This window comes from Leuresthes tenuis, unplaced genomic scaffold, assembly GCF_036924035.1.
Source record: "Leuresthes tenuis unplaced genomic scaffold, fLeuTen1.0.hap1 SCAF_4, whole genome shotgun sequence".
NCBI classification, from domain to species: Eukaryota; Metazoa; Chordata; class Actinopteri; order Atheriniformes; family Atherinopsidae; genus Leuresthes; species Leuresthes tenuis.
The window spans coordinates 6,959,176-6,974,759 of record NW_027325358.1 but is presented as its reverse complement, the minus strand read 5'-3'; the positions used below and the strand labels follow the sequence as shown (position 1 = coordinate 6,974,759).

At 40.9% G+C, this 15,584-nt stretch overlaps 1 protein-coding gene across 2 annotated transcripts in view; it reads left to right on the top strand.

The window, feature by feature from the left end:
- Positions 1-331: 331 nt before the first annotated feature.
- Positions 332-15,584, top strand: part of gnav1 (guanine nucleotide binding protein (G protein) alpha v1) — a 35,516-nt gene continuing 20,263 nt past the window's right edge. For both annotated transcript variants that reach the window (XM_072384314.1, XM_072384313.1), the window contains exons 1-5: positions 332-862; positions 1,032-1,123; positions 11,507-11,599; positions 12,122-12,282; positions 14,464-14,592. In XM_072384314.1, coding sequence (XP_072240415.1) covers positions 733-862; positions 1,032-1,123; positions 11,507-11,599; positions 12,122-12,282; positions 14,464-14,592 — 605 coding nt within the window. In that variant the 5' untranslated portion in view covers positions 332-732. The remainder of the gene's footprint in view (positions 863-1,031; positions 1,124-11,506; positions 11,600-12,121; positions 12,283-14,463; positions 14,593-15,584) is intronic.

Below are 15,584 nucleotides of genomic sequence, written 5' to 3'. Positions count from 1 at the left end.
TTGTTCTTTATATTTCTGTTTCTTTGTTGTGTTCCGTTTTATTTTTATTTTCTCTCTTGTTCCATCGGCCCGGGCTCCATTTTTTAATTTGGTTTCACTATCATGTGAAATGAATGTTAGTGCGTGGATTTGGATGATTTCACAGCCTGTTAAGGTGTCATCAGCCATAATAAATGGGGGAGTATGCAAATACAAATATTAAATAAATGTTTTCTCCATGGTTGCATCATGAGGGTAGAACCTGTGTTTGGTTTTCTTGGCATGCACAGGTGAAGCACGCGCATTACGCGCAGAAGCACCTCAGCACGTCACTTCCCAGGGAAGTCGGGAAGGTTTCCATCTGTGCTGCAGGCTGCAGTGGGAGGAGGCAGTTTTGGGATTAACTGGGGTCTCTGGGAAGGCGGCAGAGCAGAGTTTGAACTGCTGCGGCGCACGGGCACATCACAGTTTTGCGTTTTTTTTTTTTTAAATCTGCTCCTAAGAGCCGCGGAAAAAGCACCGGGAGCGATGCGTAAATTCAGTTTTTCTAGAAGGTTTGACGATCAACGACTTCAGTGAGTTTGAAGGATGTGTCCGAGCTGGCCTCAAGTTATTTAGCAGTTAATTTGTCTGACACTGAGCGGTGAGCCAGCGGGTTTTGGAGCTCAGAGAAACAGACTGAAACCAATTTTTAGACCCCCTGCTTTTTTTTTTCCTCTCTGGCCGGGGTCGGAGAGGAGATGATCGCTCAGGATGGGACTGTGCCTCGGTACCGAAGTTACAGAGGAGGAGAAGAAGGCGAGGATAAACAGTGCCAAGATAGACAGAGACCTGTACGAATACGCAAAGCGGGAGATGAATGTGGTTAAAATACTTCTACTAGGTGAGACTGCACACTGTGTGAAATTACCCCCGAATACAACGTAAAGCTCCTCTAAATATTCTCAGTTCTGAGTCACAGATCTTAGCCTGGAGCCACAGCTTTATTTGACCTTGTGATCTGAGCTGACCACAGGTGAAAAGACGCGCTTTAACCGTCTCGCGTCCCACAGGTGCAGCAGAGAGCGGCAAAAGCACTTTGGTCAAACAGATGAAAATCATCCACAGCCATGGTTTCACCAAACAAGAGCTTACCAGCTTCAAGGTGGGAAACGCACTCACACACACTCAGACACAGTAGATCTATTAGCGTACAATAGGTAGAGTCACAATATCAGTCAGTTATCATCCAAAACGAAGTACTATACAATAAACAAACATAACTTTTAATGACCAGTATTTAGGTGAAGTCAGGTAAGCACTGGTAAACAGTAGAGGAAGTCAACAGGGTTGTGTTTGCAGCAGGAACAGAGATGCATTAAAAGATTAGAGCTGGTTAAAGAGATGGGGAAGCAGTGATGGAGATGAGATGGAAACTGAGGTGAAGTTTAGTTTTTCCTGTGGGGGACTGAGATTTCTCATGATACCCAGGGTCAGATCCAAGCTGGTATGCAGTGGTTTGGCTCACATCTGCTCTTCCTTCTCTCTGTGTGTGAGAGCGAATGAAAGCCAAATTCCTCTGTTGTTCTAGGGGTTGGGATGGGGTGGAGTGAATGGAAACGGTTCAACACACACACACACACACAGCAGTTTCACTTGGTTTTTCCCTTTCAGTCTGCTCTTTTCAGAGGGCTTATCTACTTCCACATCCCTCTTCTTTGACCACATATTTTATCTCTTTAGCACCTTTTTAATTAGTGCCACGTGGGATGGTTGTGATCAGGCTGTTCTTAGTCATGCTTCCAGTACCTGTTCTGTCTCCCTGACATAACTGTCCTGCATCTGGATTATAATAAACTGGAAGCAGGCCCCAAAGTTAAGCTTCTGTAGTTTGTATTGAACCAATAATCATTTAGACATTCAAAGAATCAAACCGTACTGGGGTGTAGAGCCGCTGTTTGTGTCTGTTTGCAGGACATCTGTTAAACTTTCTAAAAAACTTTGGCTGCTGCTCATTGGTCAGGATTATGCTACTGATGCTGTGAATGTCCCAGCTGTTTGTACTGACAACTGTTTAAGATATTTGGGTACATTCCTTGATATTAAGGATGCCTTAACTCCTCCATACTCCCTCATACCCCCCTCTGGGTCTGCTGCCTCCCATGCCCAGGAGCAGTCATCTTTCTGCTGTGCATTCCTGTCAACAAAGGCGCCAAACTCTCCTTTTTTATTGGACTCTGTTTTTGAAAGACAGATGACGTTTCAACAGGTCTACAAATGACCTGTTAGAATAAGGCTGACTGTACCAAACTGTCCAAGTAGATGACGTTTACCCGGGATATTCTCATGGACTTAGCTGAAAAGTTTGACTTCTTTTCTTCTATTTAAACAAAAGAAAAAACGCTTTTCATAAATTATATTTGCAAATATTTTAATATTTGTACAGACAAATAGTGTGCAGCTCAGTGAGGGTTCGACACAGAAGTATTAACCCATTAGAACTGGATGTGTTTACATGACATAAAAGATTGTTTACATGAAAAAAAAGATTTATTGTTTTAACTGGACTCAAACTGGATTTTTAAAATACATGTAAACACGGACCAAAGTCATCCTGAATTGAATTTTTCAGACTAACACATTCAGATGATGTGATTAGGAGTGGAACTTCCTCCGCTTGTAAATGATTAGTTCAACTCAAACTCGCTTTGTGCATGCCCCAAAGACGCTGTGAGGGTTTTTTTTGTCCCCGAAATGGCAGAAGAAGGAGATGTTACAACAGAGAATACCCAGAAGGGTTAATGTGCATCTACTTTGCAAAAAGCATTAAAGGGGAATTCGTGCTTTCCGTGTGTGTGCAAAAGGATTGGTGTCATTTCAGCGAGTTGGGCATCTTCTGGATTTTGTAACTTGTTGCTCGCCACAGGGAATAGTGTGTGGGCAGGTCTGTCTCTCCAGGTTCTGTTAGAGGACATCGACCCCTAAGAAGGTACAACTATCATTGGCAAATGTTACAAAAACATCAAAGAATACTTAAAAGGGTAACAGTGAAGTCGAAACCTTTCAGTTATGTTTCTGTTTACATGTTGCACTTCCTGTAAGACTTTATTCCTGCTGTGTGGCAGTAACATTTCCTCAGTAACGACACGAAAGAAGATCACAGTGAGAAAAACGTACCTGAAGTCCCAGTGTAAATTGTTATGGCGCTATGTCGACGCCACAGTTCCCTCCCACAGTGACCAATAAGATGACACGTGTGGACGAAGGCGACTCTCAGCTAAATTGATTGTTAGTTGTTTTTGCTTTGATTTGCAGGAGTGCACATTGGGGAAGGCAGACAACATATCTTATGCATCAAATGTCATGACATCTGGCAGATTGATAACCCTCAATATTAGAGAGAGAGTCTGGGACCATCAACCATCTGCAGATGTACAATAGAAACAAAAACACCTGATGGACAGTGAAAAAGCTGCCAGAAGAAATTTTTGTAAAAACTTTATATTTACGATAAATGCACAAGGTGAAATGAAACAAGATACTCATGTTGTTATGAACATAATATCCATATTTTAGTTATTTTAATGCTACAATTTAGGAGTGTGGGGAAAAACTGATTCACATAAGAATTGCAATTCTTGTTTTCAAAGATTCTGAATCAGCTCACAACATTAGAAAAAAAAAGCTCCAAATTTTAGGATTCATTTAGGAATAATTTAAGGTTAACTTCTCACACGCCTCTTCCAGCTCCTGTACGATTGTGTGTTGATGTTGTTGAGGCAGTAGCATGCATGTTAGCTAAGATATTTGGTATGTAATATTATACAGAGCAGCAATAATTCAGCAGGAAATTCAGCCACTCTGGTCCTCAGTAAAGCGAAGGATTTGGATACTCTTTGGATTTTAGTTTTCTCTTTTTCTTTATACACATTTTCATTCACTTTGGTGCTTCAGAAGAATGAAAGATAAATATCTAAAGCAGCGGTCTGGAGCCGAACTGTGTCGCTCCAGCTGTATCAATCCTCACCAGGTTTCATACAAAGACATCTTACGTGTTCAAGCATGCACGCTCGCATCAACGTATTTCAGTCTCCAGTAGCACATCTCCTTTGTCCTGTCTGCTGTCAGTTGGGTTTGCCTTTGTTCTCAGGTGACGCCCTTATTTTCAAGTGGAAAAATGACACTAACCCACAGGCCTGCCCTTCCCTTCCCAGAGTGTCCCAGCCTCCCACAGCAAACACAAACACACCTTCTTTTACACACTCACTGTTCTTTAGCTGACCCTTGTGGACATTGTGTCGAGTGTGTTTTTGGTTATCTCGCTACATCTTGAACGAGTGTCTCTGTGTGCACCAGTGCTGTGCTAAACATGTTGTGAACTGAACAGATTGCTCCTGGTCCAAGCTGTCCCTTATCACAAATTTACCCCGAAGGAGCAGTGAGAAGGACCATCTTCTTATTTGTGGCCCTGGGAGCCCTGTTTGTGCTGCATTAGGACCATGACAGGACAGGATAGAGGAATAAGGAGCGGAATGGTTTGAAGAAGGCTCCTCTTTGTCTCATCCCTCTTTTATTTGCAGCCTGGGGTCATGGTGTTGTTTTTACTTTGGTCACACTGACGGACTGTTCTTCCTGCACACACACCTCAGTCTTTGTCTGTCTGTGATCATGATGGGAATTTTTATTTTCCAGTCTGGATTCTATTTGTTCAGGAATATGACGTCCTTGGACATCGCAGTTAATCTTGTAGGTTTTCAATTAATTTAAAAATACTCGTTTGCTCAGTGATGCATTGCTTGTTGCACCGTCTGTGGCTAATGGTTAAATATCAGGCCTTTGCCAGTTCAGCCACATTCTTTGCTGTGTTTTCTTTGCAAATGCTCAGACACAAGACAACGGCTAATGGCTGTTCGTTTTCTGCGCTCAGGGAGCCGACCCCAACAGCGAGTTGGACCAGAACAATAGTTCAGTGTATCTGGTTGGATTTAGAGATTACCCTGTTGTAATGAGACTCGTAATATCTCTGCTGACGCACAAAGTTCCCACAATACCTTAAACTGCAACAGCCAGCAGGAAACAAAGGTTAGAAAGGTGTAACAACACCCTCTGGATTTCTGACAGATTTCCTTTTAAAGTCAAACACACACACACACACATATCAGTGAAAACAGGGTGTCAGTTTACTCCCTGCTTTTCCAATGAGGTGACGTATAGCGGAAAATGGATTCTGATTACCATGCAATGACACCTGTGGGCCCCAGGCTCTGTTTATCCAGTACAAGCCAGTTGTCAATTGGAAAATGGTGTGTTCAGCGCTGTGCAAAAGTCCTGAGCTGCCTCCTTAACTTATTTACCAATCTCAAGGGACGAACCAGTGTTGTGTCGACACGTAACCAAAAATGTTTAAATGATATTTTTTGGCAGTTTGTTACTCTCAAAAAGACACATAATTTGGTCCCTTTAATTTTGTTGCATCTACTAAAAAATGTCAAAAATAATAATGTTTTACAGGCAGAAAATAGTATTTTTACACCAACAAGGTGATTCCCAAAGAGGTATTAGCTGCAAACTTGGCATATCGCAGCATGGTGTGCAGTGTGCCCTGAAACTGAACTGTGGAGCACAAAATAAAGAAACTCTTTATATATAACCTCCCAGCTCTCAGAGACATAAGCTCATCCTCCTTTCTTGCTTTGGTTTAAAGTTAAAGGTTATAGTGTTAAAAAGGAAAAAACAGTGATAATTCAATATGTACTATGTTCTCAAACAATTTTGATATTTGACTTGTGTATTCCTCATTTAAACTGCTGTTAAACGACCAAAGAAGATGCAGTTGTGTCATGTGGCTCACTTACAGTGAATTGTGGGAGCGACGTCATGCTGACGCTGCTGAGGTACGTTGGGTAATATAGCGGGAGATCACACAACTCAGCAGCGTGTGGATAAAAAGGTTTTAAACGCAGACATTCCGTACCCTGTTTGGCCTTTTCCGACATGATGGAAAGCAAGAAGTAGATGAGATGTACACTCTGCGTAAAAAATTAAATGCTTTGGTAGCACAGATCACATGAGGACCCAAGTTAATCATAACCCAGACTTAACGCCTGCAGCTTTGCATTTACATTTAGTTATTTAGTAGATTCTTTTATCCACAGCGGCTTATAAGTGAGGACACAACATTCAGGCTACAGCACAGTAAGAAACGTGATCTGTACACTAAGTGATTAACTTACTACAACAAGTACGGGAGAGTCAGCAAGTACAGGTTAGTTGTGTTGGAGGGGTTAAGAGGGGTTAAGAGACATGAGTCTTCAAGGGATTGTTGAGGGTAGAGAGGGAAACTACAAATAAGGACATTCTGGACTGAGAATAGGGATTTCTTTAGAGGAATGTAGTAGTGAACAAGAAGCCTAAGTCTGTATGACTGAGTTAAGATAACTGGATGCATACTTTAAGGCATACATACTGTCCCAGATAATCAGCCAAGAATTAAAAAGGTGCCGTCAATTTTGCCCTCTGTGGCCCTTTGCATAGCCAAGCGTCTTTGAACCTATTTTGAACCTTATAAGCTCCCAACACGAACTTTACAAAAACGCCTATAGATGCACCCCACAGCCAGACTTGTATGTCCAAGTTCAAACATTTATTGTCCCATAGGGGGAAATTTGGTTTGCATCAGTGGTTAAAAAAGCAAATGCAAGATACAAAAATACCAAACAAGACTTAACACATGTAACCCAAGAAAACCCAATGTTTACAGACAACTTAACCAACCTCAGCCACACTTGCACTTAGAAATGTGTCTGTGGAATGATAAATATAAAAAATAAATATATTTATATCTATAAATATATGTAGCCCATGCACAATATTGATGTGAGTGACTTAGATACTGGTACTGAAAACATGCAGAGACCATTTTTATAGCACCTTGAAAATAAAGGAGAATCCAGACTGATCTTAATTCTTGGACTTTGGGGTTTTATTAGGATTTGAGGATCCAAGACATTTAGATACATTAAGATCCAAGTTAAGATCGAAGGGTTCATTAAATCTTCATTTACTATACAGTGATGTGGATGATGCCCATTTGCACACTTGCATGTGTGTAACCAAAAAGTAAACCAAACCAAGACAAATATCCTATTTAATATGATCAATGTTGGGCTCAGATATGATGAAAGCTGAAATGTTAACAGACTCAGTTTGCTCAGCTAACGCCCCTCTCACAGTAAGGTACATTACACTGAAGTTCACCTCTTTGTAACCTGGTGGAGACGTTTCAGACGAGCCGTTTTGAATTCATGCCTGCTGGCCTCTGCTTTTTGCAGCCAGTCTGAGCTGTTTGCACACGATGCTCTGCGACGTGTGGGAGTTAGGAAGCAACTCTAACTTTCTCTGAGTGATTATTTTACACTTTAAAAACAGCTGAAATTACAACTCACCTGCCGGGTTTAGTTAATGATGACTAACAGTGGTGTTTGTGATACGATTGGGTTATAATTTAATCAATAAAACCTTTGCATCCAGAGCCCAGAAAATGATATTTGGGGCAGTCCGGATATTTATTTTCACTTATTGCAGAAAGATCAAATATCATCTCATGTCTGCGTTGTAAATGCAAAAATCCTCAAAAGTATGTATCAGTATGAAGAATCAGTTTATTATGAACTACTTTGAGACATTGATACACATGTGAAGATATATTCAGAGTTTGAAAACATTCATTAAATGCACAACCTTTGTATTGTTAGCACCCCTCTAACCTACTGAGTTCAATTACTTTTTAACTAAATCAACACAGCAGCATTAGATTACAAAAATAGAGTCAAAGTTCTGCCTTTGGTATAGTTGAGATTGAAGTACTTCAATCTCATTTTCAGTAGACACCTGAGTTAATTATGAAATCAGGACATTAGCAGCTGCATTTCAGGTGGTTGAAAACATTGCATATCACCCAGTTTTCTGTTAGAAATTAATGTTGAAATCCAGGTGAAAGTTTAGTCTGAACTTTAAATGCCTAAACTAGCAGAAACATCACTTTCACCATACTGTTGATGTACCGTTTAAAGGGTGCTGTGTAGAAGATGATCTGTAAGCACAAGTATACTTTACCGTTAACCAGAGCTGGGTTAAAAAAAGATGAATAAAATCCTCAAATCAAATTCTGTGCAGTGACCAGCCATAAAATGAAAACACTGGCGGGTAAAGTGAACAACACGTCTCATCTTTATCCAGTGCAATGTTCTGCTGGGAAAACCTGCATCCTGGGACTCATGTGGATTTAACTTTGAAACCTACCTAAACATTTCTCAGACCAACCAATGTGCCTTGTTGTTTAAAAGTACTTTGACTGGTCAACAAGACGAGAAAATTGCCATATAAATAAAGTCCATTTATCAAATGACTTTCACTTGAGTCATTTTTCCGCTTCTGTAGTCATTATTAGTTGTTGTGAATCTGATGAGAACTTGTTTTTACTCTGTCTGTAAACTAGATGTAGCGGTGTGCCAACAACATGCTCTCCGTGAATGTGCTGCTGCTTATCGGTTCAACCAGGGACCTTGAATTTATGAAATTACCGCCACTGATCCAGAATGATATTGCTGCGTCTACTTAACTAGTTTGATTCCTTTTGCTTCCCTCTCTTTGTTTTCCTTTTTATCATTTGGTTTCCAGTTGCTTCCTCTTGGATTTGAAGCTTTCTTTGAAGCTTTTCTATTTGCATGAACAGAGGTGTCATTGACATTTGTGACACCTTTGCTGTCGTCTTTCTTGGTGATAAATGTGCAGAAAACTAACAATTCACAAAATTTCCCCACTGACTTTATATGCTTATCAGTTTTAAGTGATATTCATTGTCATAAAACAAAGAAAACTGCACAATTTCTTTATTTTTAGGACTCGAGCGTTGTATTGTCTAACAGATTTGTTGGGGTATTAAGTTGCATGACTCCAGGTGGCAGTGATGCTGAGCAGAGGGAGATGAAAGCTCAAAGCGGCTTTATTTCCACACAAATCAATGAGGCACTGTCAGCAAATGTTTTAAACCAGCTCTCCTCATAAGATGAAGTCTTGTCAGCTCATAAACTTATCACACCTCGCGTATTTCACTGAGAGAACAGCGGATTCAGCACACAAAGAGAGAAGCGACCAGACTGTGATAGAATCATGATGGAATGTGAAGCTTATCTCTAGCTGGCAGACGAGTGACGGAGAGAATCTCTCACAGAGACTTCCCACCTCTCCTCAGGAGTCATGCTGCTTATTTGCTTCGGTCTTCAGGGGTCTGAGCACGAGAACAGCATTTTAGAAATCACTTAATTGTGTAAAAATGACTGTGCTCTATTGCTCTTAATTACCTTGATAGTTCAATGGGGTCAGACAGATCCAAACACACACTTAAGCTCACGCCTTCTTTTGGGTAAAAAACAAACAAACACACAGCTGATTAGATCTTTTCTAGTTTTTATTGTTTGGTTTTAAGTCAGCCGATCTTAATATTTACATCACAGCACATTAACTAAAGAGATGTACAAAAGCATCTTTGATAAATGAAAAAAGACCCCAAGAAGTGTTTTATAACATGCAGCCTGCTTAATGACCAGCAGGGGGCATCTTCCGTATGCAAGTTTATGAGAAAATAACCTCCTTCTCACTTGATTTGTGACCTGAGTGGACATTTCCTCAGAGTTTATGGTCTCAGTGATTAAATTCATGTCGTCTTTACTACAATTTAATAATTAGTTTATAAATTATGGCCTCACTTAGAGTGCAGCGCTGTGGAAAAGTCTTAATCCACCCCTCGTTTCTTGTAATCTTTTAAAGTGGTCTTGAGTAATAATTCTCCAGGCTTTCTGAAGCTTTTTCATAGTTTTTCTTTGGAAAGTGACTGTTTTTTTAGTAATTTTCAGTCCAGTCCTTGTACCTGACTATTTTCAGAGGAATGTGTTTATTTGTTTGTTAAAGCACTTAACTCTGACCTATGAATCATTCAGGTATTATAAAAGGGTCCCTAACTAAAGGGATGAACTAGTGTTTTGTTTGCCCATTACAGACAACTTAGCAAAGAACCAACTTTTGTGTTACTGTGTCTTTTGACACTTGGTTACTAGCGAAAAATACCAAAGATAACAGTTTTACCAACATTAAACTGCATTTTTACACCAACAAGGTGATTCCCAAAGTGAGATGTGCAGTGTTTACCTTCAAAAGAATTAGAAAACTGAACAAGTGGAGGACAGAAGAAAGAGTTGCAGACTTAAATCTACAGCAGATAAACAGTATATGAAAGTGATGTCCTGAAGAAAGAGAAAGAAAATCCAGCAAAGACCTGACACAGGACCTGAGAGATGCATCTGGACCTTCAGCTGATCCATCTACTGTTGGCCCAAGCCTCATCAGAAATGGTCTCCATGGAAGGGTGGCTGTCAAGAAGCCATTCTTAAGGAAGGGAAACAGGGAGAAAAGGCTGAGCTATGCCAAATGACACAAGAAGTGGACTGAAAATCAGTGGCAGCAGGTCTTATGGAGGGATGAATCCTCCCCAGAGCCCGGACCTCAACATTATTGAAGCAGTGTGGGATCATCTGACAGAGAACGGAACAAGAAGCCTGGAGAACTATTCCTGAAGACTACTTGAAGAGGTGACAGAAAGCTTGTCTAAGAGGGTTCAGGCTGTGTTGAAGAATAAAGAAGCTCGGACCAAATATTGACTTGCAAGTTTGTTAGAACTGCACAGACTCAGTTTTTGCCTTATATTCTGTATTTTGATTCATGTTTGCACATGTTTCAGTTTCCTTGGCAATATGTAAAGAAATCATGCTTTAGATCTGTTATACTTTGTGATTTATAACTCACAACCGTACAGACCCGCATAGCTTACATTATTTACAATGAGGTTCACATCTTTGGATATCCATTTACAATTAACTGAAATGCAAAACTTCAGGCTTTAAGATGGATGCCTGCTGTGTTGACCATGACTACAGTGTAGTTTAGTTTCATCCCGATCTTTACTTCCCCTGGATCTGTTTGCTACAATGACATCTCTTTAGGATGATGTTTGGTTAACAGCTGGTTCTTCTGTTAGCTCGTTCTTGTTGGTATTCATTCATTACTACTAGGTTTAAAATGAATCGCTTGAGTCAGTGAGACTCAAAGCTGTTTCCTGTTCTGATGTTCGTTGTGTTAAAAGGAAGAACACTACTCTCCAAAACAACTTTTTTTAAAGCATTGTTTGGCCCAAATGTTGGTGCCTTGGAGACGTATTGAGCATCATGTGAAAACACTTAGACTCTAAATTAGATTTTAAGGAGACTTTAAAAGTTAGAGGCTCCTGCCTTCATGTCTCTGTTATATGTCTGGAAAAAAAATAAACTGTATAAGTTTGGGTTGAAGTTGTCATTTTGTTGTGAAACCACAATCATGTGCAGCACAGTTGGAACATTTAAGTTTTGAGTGAATCATGAAGTTGTTTGACTAAAAAAAATTGCAACAACCAAAGCTTTTGTCTTGAACTTGGCCTCTGACCTCTGATCTTTGGCAGCCTGCAGTGCTGGATAACCTCCTGACTTCCATGAAGTTTGTCCTCCATGGGATGGGTGTCCTCCGTATCAACTTGGCTAACAGCAGGAACAAGGTATTGATCAGAATTTAACCCAGATTTCTTTCCTGTTCTCACTCTGCTCCTTTAGTATCAAATTGAGCACTTTTGATGCTTCTTGTTTATCCTGCTTTTGGCCACTAGAGAGCGCCATGTCAGCTCAAACACAGGCTGTACTGCAATAGTTTGTTTGAATAATAAAGCCCATGAAGTTAGGCAACTGTGGGTGGTTAAATTGTGGGGTTTAATCTGATTTGAACTTTGTTGCTTAAGTTATCAGAGCTCGTACACTATCCACCCACTCAGCACATCCTGCTGGGAGATAATGACCAAAGTATTTCCTCTATTAAACGTCACCAAGGTTGTGTATATGCGTTTTCATATTTGTTTGTGGGCGCATCCATTCATTTGTGCATCTCCAGTGATTAACTGGTCTGGAAAGTAGAGACAGACTCATAAACTTGTCTGTCGCCTCGGCTAGCATCCTTTTTTCCATCTGGCCTGAGCTCCTCCCTGATCATTCACCCACATCTCTGTCTTCGTGTCCTCTTCTCACAGGTTCACGCCCATTCTGTCCTGTCATGCGGGCGGTGTTTTGATGAAGAACAGGTGCTTTTTCCATTCCTGAGCCATGCACTGTCCTGTCTGTGGGCCGACCAGGGGGTGAGGGCCGCGGCCGCCCGGGGATACGAGTATGAGCTCAATGACTCTGCGCTGTAGTGAGTACTTCTCAGCACACACTCACGCTGAGCGGAGGAGAAGCAGGGGTCTAATTAGCCAGACTTTGTAGCTGATGCTCAGCCATGTGCTCGCTGTCACTTGAAGTCAACATCTGGAGGGTGGAAACGAGGAAGAGAAGGAGATGGATCACTGTAGTGTGTAAATAAATGAACTTCAACATGTTTATTCAACGCTGGTGTGTTTCTGGTTTTAGCTGCATGTTTTCCTGGTTTAGAAAAATTATGTGGAAAAAAAATTAGAAAGGTGAAAGAAGCCCACTTTTAAATAAATGTCAAGTTTGTTTTGGCACAGCAGTGAAAATACAGAGGTGAGGATGACGAAGATGGAAAATAAGACACGAGTACAGAGGGGATGTTTGGTGTCTTTTTTTGTGATACGGTGGTAAGACAGAGCGGAGGCCCAACAGGAAGCCGTCCATTCTCATCCTCTGCCCCAGTGAGAAGCCTCGGTTCTGGGGTTATCTACACCGACAGGCCCCGTGGTTCCCACTGAGAACCACCACTCATCACTGTCACCTTCTGCACTTACACACACTCTCTGTACCAATACGCTACTTGTAAGGACCTGTATTGGCATATGCATTGTACAGATTTAGCTAAACTTGGTTCTTAAAGTTTGTTGCTAAATCTGATGATGATTTTTATCAGTAATGTGAAGATTATAGTCACCCAGTTATTTTTCTGGGAAGTAGGAAGAAGTCAAACAGACTGACACAGATGTTCCCATTTTTTAAAGCCAGGTTTACAGTTGTGCGAAAAAAGGAAACGGCCTCTTTTATTTCTAAGGTTTTGATATCAGGACATTAAGATATATCACTTGGTTTTTACCAGGTCTTAAAATGAGGTAAATACAACCTCAGATTGTCTGTACGACGTTATCAGTCTCTCACATTGTTGAGGAGGAATTTTGTCCCACTCTTCTTTCCAACGTTGCTCCAGCTCATTGAGGTTTGCAGCATTGGTTGATGCACAGCTCTCTGAAGGTCCCACCACAGCATTTCAGTCAGGTTGAGGTCTGGAGTTTGACTGGACCATTGCAACACCGTGATCCTTTTCTCTTTAAAACACTCTGTTCTAGATTTGTAGCTGTGTTTGGGATAATTGTCCTACCGAATGAACTGGTTTCAGATGAAGTTTGGGGCCTGAATGTATCCCTATAAACTCTACATATTACACCCTTTCGCTATGTTTGCTTCAGCGTTGCTTCGTAGTCTTTGTGATGAGATTGTTTTTTCCTGATCCCTCCCATCTTGAGCTAACTTTCAGCCGGTCAGCATTCATCTCTGGAGCCTCAGTACTGTTAGCTTTTTTAAAGACTGCACATCTGTTTGTCCGCGACAAAATAGAAAAGCTCTGAGACACAGATGGATGCTTAACTTATTCCTTATTTTAAACAATAAATATAATTTCTCCTAATTGTACACTTTCCGTACAAAATGTTATACAGAAATAAAGGCCATCGTAGAAAATGACCCAGTTCAAATCATGTCAGAAAGAAGCAGAGGGCACAATAATCTTTATCTACTGGATGTGTGAATTATTCTAATAACATGATGTTCTGTCTGCTGTCCCTAAGTGGCTAAAAAGTTCATTAATACTATCTTGGAAAATAATCGGCCTGTCTAAATCTCGAAATGGTCCTCACAACAACAGAGGTACAAATGAGACTCGCTTGTTTCCTGCTTTGTGTGCTTTTTAAGCAGCAGGATGTGTGTCGCCGTCCGAGAAACTGATTCAGAATGACTAGTTGAGAATGTCACAGTCAGTTCAGATAGGTGGAGATGTCTCTGTGTGTGTGGAAAAGATCACATCTCGCTGAGTGTGTGCACACACACGATACACATGATTTCACTTGACTGTGTTCATTTCTAATCGGCGTTTGGAAGCTTAGCTTCAGTGTGTTTATTATGATAAACCACTGTGTAAATATTCATCACGTTGAACTGCTGCGTCCCCCCCGGGCCTCCCGACTTATCACTGCACATCCTACTCACCCAATGACACTCGACACAACCCCGACACACACATTGCATGAGCCTCCGCAGCAGTGACTTAAACCTGATTTCTCCTTTGATCACAAGTTTGACTGCAGGTTGTTTTTCTTTTTGCTCTCTTTAACCTTTTTGCTCCTCTTTCTGTTTTTCTCTCCTCTCCTTGTAGCTTCTTTGATAACATGCCCCGCATCATGTCTCCAAGCTACGTGCCCACAGAGACAGACGTCCTGCGAGTACGACTCAGGACGACGGGCGTCATAGAAACCCAGTTTAAAGTCAATCACCTCATCTTCAGGTAGACACTGTCTCTTTTTATTGACATGTAAAGCTGCAGAATGCGGCTCCTCATAACCACAACTCGCTCACAGCTGCTGTTATCAGGCGGGGAATGTCCTGCCAGCTTACATCAATCCTTTATCTGCAGCGCTCTTATCTCTGTCTACAGCTATGTGATTGGCCCGAGATGTGAGATTGAGATGGGCGGCTTCATTCGATATGTCGATATGTCTGATAGTCCTCATCAACTCACCATGCACACGCTCAGCAGCAGTGGCTCAGTCTTATCAGTGGAGCAGCAGAGGGCAGGTTTCTCAGCTGAGGAGGCTGTCAGATGATCATATTCATCTGTGATCAATGGGCTAGTTTCACATAATAACACCTTCCGTATTATCTTCCAATGGTTGGACTCGCTTGTGGTGGTCATAGCAGGACAATAGATCCTAATGAGCCCTCTGCAGTGTGAGAAATGCAGGACATGCAGTCCAACATCAAAACGCCAACACATTTGAAATCACTCTGACTTTATTACTTTGTTTCTTATTCTTTTCCTGGTCAGTTGGTTTGGTCAGTAAACTTTTTATATTTGTGGTAACACCGTAGTTTTAAATAAAAATAGTAACATTTCTTAAGTAAAGGGTCTTTTCCTGTGGCCTCATTAAAGAGTTGACAATGGCATGAGTAGAAGCAAACTTAAAATATACATGATGCTGCTGAGTCTGACATGCTTCACTGAAAAACATACAAATACTGGAATGAAATGGGCTACTTCCATTCCAAAAAAGTTGGGATGCTGTGTTTAATGTAAATACAAACAATGCAATGCTTAAAAAATCTCATAAACCAAAAGAACACAGACATATAAGAATAGTTGAAAGAGAGACATTTTACTGTTTCATGGAAAATATTAGCTCATCTTTAATAGAAGTGACACATTTTAAGGGACAATTGAAACAAAGTGCTGGAAAAGCAAGTTATAATTAAAAAAAACAGCTGAATAAACATGTTGCT